The sequence below is a fragment of the Hibiscus syriacus genome, unplaced genomic scaffold (genome assembly GCF_006381635.1).
Source record: "Hibiscus syriacus cultivar Baekdansim isolate YM2019G1 unplaced genomic scaffold, ASM638163v2 tig00110718_pilon, whole genome shotgun sequence".
Lineage (NCBI taxonomy): Eukaryota > Viridiplantae > Streptophyta > Magnoliopsida > Malvales > Malvaceae > Hibiscus > Hibiscus syriacus.
This window is the reverse complement of record NW_024062837.1, coordinates 72,768-78,400: the sequence shown is the minus strand read 5'-3', so window position 1 is coordinate 78,400 and position 5,633 is coordinate 72,768. Positions and strand designations below refer to the sequence as shown.

The following is a 5,633-nucleotide window of genomic DNA, read 5'->3' as shown; positions in this document are numbered from 1 at the left end:
ATCATTTGTAGAAAACCCCAACCCAAATCACTTCCCATTCCTCAATTGAACTCTCTTGTTCCACGGTTTCACTTATTTCACCATATTTCTCTCAAGATATTGCAGCCCAAAATCATCATCAAATTGTGGGGAAAAAATCTGGGCTTTGACCGTTCGATCGAGGAGAATGAAGACAAGTTGAAAGTGGGGAATTTTTTGCAGCAAATAAAGTGAGGAACTGAATGAGTCGTTTGGGTTTGATGAAGTTTCGAGGGTGTTTGAAAATGAGGAGCCGAGTTTAGGTGAATTGAAGGAAGCTTTCGATGTTTTTGATGTGAATAAAGACGGGTTTATTGACGCAAATGAATTGCAGAGAGTTCTGTGTGTTTTGGGATTGAAAGAAGAGTCAGGGAATGGAAAATGCAAGAAGATGATTGAGAGATTTCAAGATGTCGATGGTAGAATAGGGTTTAACGAATTTGGATTGAAGAGGAAGATGAAAGTATACAATTATATCTGACATGTATATTATTTTTTTTAAGAATATAAAAAGTTCTTAAGTTAATTTAGTGGTTGGGTGTTTAGTATTGGTCTATGGAGAACTATGGTTCAAATCTCATGGAAAATAGTTATATCAAAATGATATCGTTTTGTTAAGGAAGTTATGTTATCACCGTCACAGAAAAGAGATGTCGTATTAGCGTTCTATTAATGAATTAACGGCGAGATGACATAATTGCAGTTAAATATAAAAATCAGTGTTAAAATTGATAAAATTGAAAGTTAGTGGTATAAACAAGTCTGAATTTTTAAAGGCGAGTGATATTTAAAGTAGTTTACCCTAAAATATATATATGTAAGCTCGCATGTCACTCTTTCATCTCCATCTGTATGGTTGAAATTCGGATACTTGATCCACCATATTTTCAAACGGGAAAATGGTTGAAATATTGTGTTTGAAAAAAAAAATCTCCAAATAGTCCACTCTATCAATTATTCATTAATCATCTTTTTTTTATTTTACAAAGTTGAAGACACGTGGTAATCTATGCGTCTTTCATCGGAAAAAATTAAGCCACATGATATTCTTCAGGTCTTTCCGGAAAAATTCTTCATGTAATGCTTTGAAAAAAAATAATTCTTCACATATTACATTTGATTAATTATTTGCTGAAGTAACGTGATTTTTACAGAAACAAGGTTGGTCGTCATGCGTCCGAGCTCGTCCAAGAAAGGTTTCCAAGCAATCCATGCAGCATTCAGTCTTCACGTGCATGGGCGATGCAGATAACTGCTGAATTTCAACGCCCTTGGAGATAGGTCGCCAAGCAATCCAAGGTTGGCCCGTGATTCCCCAGCCTCTGCTCCCTTGCTGCACGGTAAACTAGAATGGCAGCAGCAGCTAAACCAGAATGACATCAATATTTGCTGCATCCCAACGCTCGAACCCATTTCAGCAAATAAGCACGACGACAAGACGTTCGGACGACATGGCGATCTGCACAGGTCGCTCGGAGCATCTGGCGACCAACCCTGTTATTGTAAAAATCACACTATTTCAGTAAATAATTGATCAAATGCAACATGTGAAGAATATTATTTTTTCAAAGCATTACGTGAAGAGTTTTGCCGGTTTTTCCCTTAAAATTATAGTAATGACCCTAGTTTAGGAAATAATATGATGGATGAACTAGATGGGAAAATATTTGTTTTCCGACTACCCTAGAGAAAGCCATTTCCAAACCTCCATCTCCAATGCCCATCCAACTGCCAAGTATTTTCAACATATAGGGGTCCAAGACAAAATTGTTTAGGTTAAATTTCGCTTTCGTTTCTCTACTATGTTTAAATTTAAAATTTAGCTCGTTTATCTTACTTTAGCATACTTGAATCCTCTATCATTATTAATTAGTCCAGATATTTAATAACCAATATCTATTTTAGTTAGGATGTTAACATGGATTTTTTTTAGGAACCCTGTTCAACTCATCGTGTTATTTTTGGCAATCTACTTAATATTTTAATCAAAGTAATTAAATAATAGCATCATCAAAATAATATTAGGAGGACCAAATCATGTTAAATTTAAATATAAAGACAAAATTTTAAATTTGAATATAAAAAAATATAAAAATTTAAAATTGACAAAAAATGTTTGTTGTTTTCAGTCCTCCACTTGGGCAAGTAACCATTTTTTTCCTTTTTTTTTTAAGCCCATTTAAATGTGACACGAGCTTCGTTTCATCGCAAGTGTTGGACTTTTAAGTTCAGAGGGATGGCGACATGAACCGTGAGTGTTAAACACGGCAATTGACATCTTTCTCATCAAAACTCGTAAAAGTAAGTCAAGTTACCAGACCTTAAAGTCAAGCAAGCCTTCAATTATGACAAAAAACAAAGATTTTTCTCATACTAAAAAATAAAGAAATCAACTTTCCAATCAATCAATTGGTAATTAGGGGGGAAATGAGTGTTGGGAAATTATTTTTTTTTAAATTAAGGTGGAATCAACAGTGTAGAAAAATTGATCGTATATTGATGTCTTTAGAAAGATGTCTATAAGACACAAGTTTTCTTAATTGTTATTCTATTAAAATTGACATCTAAATTTGAATAATAATTTCTCCAACATCTTGTAAGAACCATCTTCTCCCATTATGTTATCTAGAAAATGCAGTCAAAAAATGAATGAAAAAGAAAATCAATTTAATTTCTTTTGAATACTTTGGTATAAATTTGATGGTGTAAATTCACAAGATCTTGCCAGGTTCACATCTAAAAGCATTGGCAGTGTGAAAATTTGTAAAAGCAGAAGATTTGGATGCACCGCGTTTGTCGGTAAAAGAATGGGATCTCTGACTGGGTATGTAGCCGCTAGCTGAGCTGAGCTGAGCTGAGCTGAGCTGACAACCATTGGATAAGTTTTCCCAACATATACGTCGAATCACTTTTCTTTGTTTTCTTTATTTTATTTGCTCAACCGTTTACTTTGAACCATTCTCTTTCTCAACCGTCCGCTGTCCTGTTTCTAACTCCCCACACACATACATACCTAAGATCAACAAAGACCAAACCAATAATACCAATCTACTGGATTCAACTTCTCCTTACATTCTGAGAGGATGTTGGAGATGTGCACCAGGCCTTTGGAGATGTGTTTTGGAGGAGGAGGTGGATCGGATGAGCTGTTGTGGCATATGGATTTGAAGCCCTACGTTTCAGGCGACTATTCCATAGCAGTTGTTCAAGCCAATTCCTCTTTGGAAGATCAGGGGCAGGTCTTCACTTCCCCTTCCGCCACTTACGTCGGCGTTTACGACGGCCACGGCGGACCCGAAGCTTCCCGTTTCATCACTCAACACTTGTTTCCTTTTCTTCACAGTAAGTTCTTGTTTCTTCTGTTCCTTTTCAACTTTGCAGATTGAATCAAAAGAAGAGAGATTTTGGTTTACTTATATACAGAAACACAACTTCATTTCCCCCCTTTTTTGTTGGTAGAGTTTGCATCAGAGCATGGAGGGTTGTCAGCAGAAGTAATAAAGAAAGCCTTTGATGCTACCGAGGAGGAGTTTTTGCACTTAGTGAAACGATCATGGCCCGCCAGGCCGCAAATTGCTTCAGTTGGTTCTTGTTGTCTTGTGGGGGCAATTGCTAATGGTGTTCTATATGTGGCTAATCTTGGAGACTCAAGGGCAGTGCTTGGCGGGAGAGCATCCCCAAATGGTCCCAATAATCAAGTGGTGGCTGAACGGCTGTCGACCGATCATAATGTCGCCGTCGAAGAGGTGAGGAAGGAGGTTGTGGCACTCCATCCTGATGATTCTCACATCGTGGTGTATAACCATGGAGTTTGGCGAATTAAGGGCATAATTCAGGTACCCAATTCAACTCGGAGTTATTTTTCTTAAAGGTCTCAGTTTATAACAGTTGCATCTGCAGTATTTGTGTGGTTCTCATGGTGTATTTTATATTATTAATTGTTTATGCTTTCTTAGCCTAATGTTCGTATCATGTAGTTTTCAAAATAGTGAATAAAAAGGTATATTATGAATCACAACTTGGAATGCATATGATAAGTGGTGGATGGACATTTATATCATTTACATGTTATTATGAATCACAACTTGGAATGCATATAATAAGTGGTGGATGGACATTTATATCATTTACATGTTGCTTGTGGCTTCAATGCTGAGATTTTGCTATACGCCATTTGTCAGAAATAAATTTCATCTCATGAACTGAATGTCAAAAGATTTCTCATTTTTGGGACCATTTTCATAGAAGTAAACAAGTCACATGTTATCTCTTACTTTTTGCTACTTTATGACTGTAAATCTGATTAGTCATCACTGGAAACTTGCAGCATGTGATTTAGGCAGTACTTTTATCTAAATCTCTGTGATCTGTTTCAGGTCTCGAGATCGATCGGAGATATGTACCTGAAGAAACCCGAGTTCATTCAGCACTTCGGACTGCCGATTCCATTAAAAAGGCCGGTAATGACGGCAGATCCCTCTATAGTAATTCGGAAGTTGAAGCCTCAAGATCTGTTCTTGATTTTTGCATCTGATGGACTTTGGGAGCAACTAAGTGATCAGGAAGCTTGTGATATTGTCCTGAAAAATCCTAGAGTTGTAAGGCTTCCCATCCTGATAAACAGTTTCATGTTCTTCTGTTTTATGAATTCTAAATAATTCATATCACTCTCAATGTTAATAAATACTGGCTCGTATCATAGGGAATTGCAAAGAGACTGGTACGAGCTGCGGTTCAGGAGGCGGCAAAGAAAAGAGAAATGAGATACGACGACATCAAAAGGATTGAGAAAGGAGTAAGACGCCATTTCCACGACGATATCACCGTTATAGTCTTATACTTGGATAATCCGTCGAGTTCTTCAAATGGTAGATTCAAGGACGAGGAATTTATGGACTGCACTAGTGCTCCTGTCGACATATTCTCACTCAATGCCGATGACGCAGATGACTAGCTTAGGTTTCATTCCCCCTTGTGTTGTCTAGTGAATGTACAAAAATAATGCTCATGTGAGTTGGTGTATATAGTATAGTTGTGCCTTTCAGAGGTTGCCAATTTGAAGCTACAGCTTAGTTCCCTGATTGGTTTTTGTTGGTCCTCATCTCATTTGTAAGAATTTATTTTGTCCTAGAAGATACTCTCAACAATTTATTCTCTTTATAAGATAAAAGTATACATAAATTAATGGAGGAAGTTACAGATACTGCTTCTTATGTGAACTGTTTGGAGATTTTTGTGATGCAAATAATATTCCGTCCAAACTGTCGTAATATCAAAGCTAAGGTCTGACGGGACATGCAACCTTAGACGTTTTTTGACCCTTTTGGGTCTTCTCTTTGACTAAGCAAGCTTTACCCAAGCCTAGTGAGCATGCAAACTCACCAAGGTTGGAACCAAGCCCTCAAGACTTCTAGGATGTGGAAGCTTTAACACCAACATGGCTACTTCAAGTCACCAAGGTTGGACTATGGTGTGGAAGTGCAAACACAATCGTGGCCACTCCTAGCCACCAAGAGAGGCAACAACGCAAAGAGACTTAAAAACAAAGCACACAAAAGATAGAGTAAATGCCTCATAACTTTATTACTCTCTCAAGAGAATGAATGAAATGGGAT

At 37.2% G+C, this 5,633-nt stretch overlaps 1 protein-coding gene across 1 annotated transcript; it reads left to right on the top strand.

Annotated features, from left to right (window-relative positions):
- Window positions 1-2,923: 2,923 nt before the first annotated feature.
- On the top strand, window positions 2,924-5,112 carry LOC120139006 (probable protein phosphatase 2C 63). The gene is made up of 4 exons (XM_039154362.1): window positions 2,924-3,360; window positions 3,478-3,854; window positions 4,395-4,616; window positions 4,721-5,112. The coding sequence occupies exons 1-4, from the start codon at window positions 3,102-3,104 to the stop codon at window positions 4,970-4,972; spliced, it is 1,110 nt and encodes a 369-aa protein (XP_039010293.1). The 5' UTR covers window positions 2,924-3,101; the 3' UTR covers window positions 4,973-5,112.
- The last annotated feature ends 521 nt before the right edge of the window (window positions 5,113-5,633 follow it).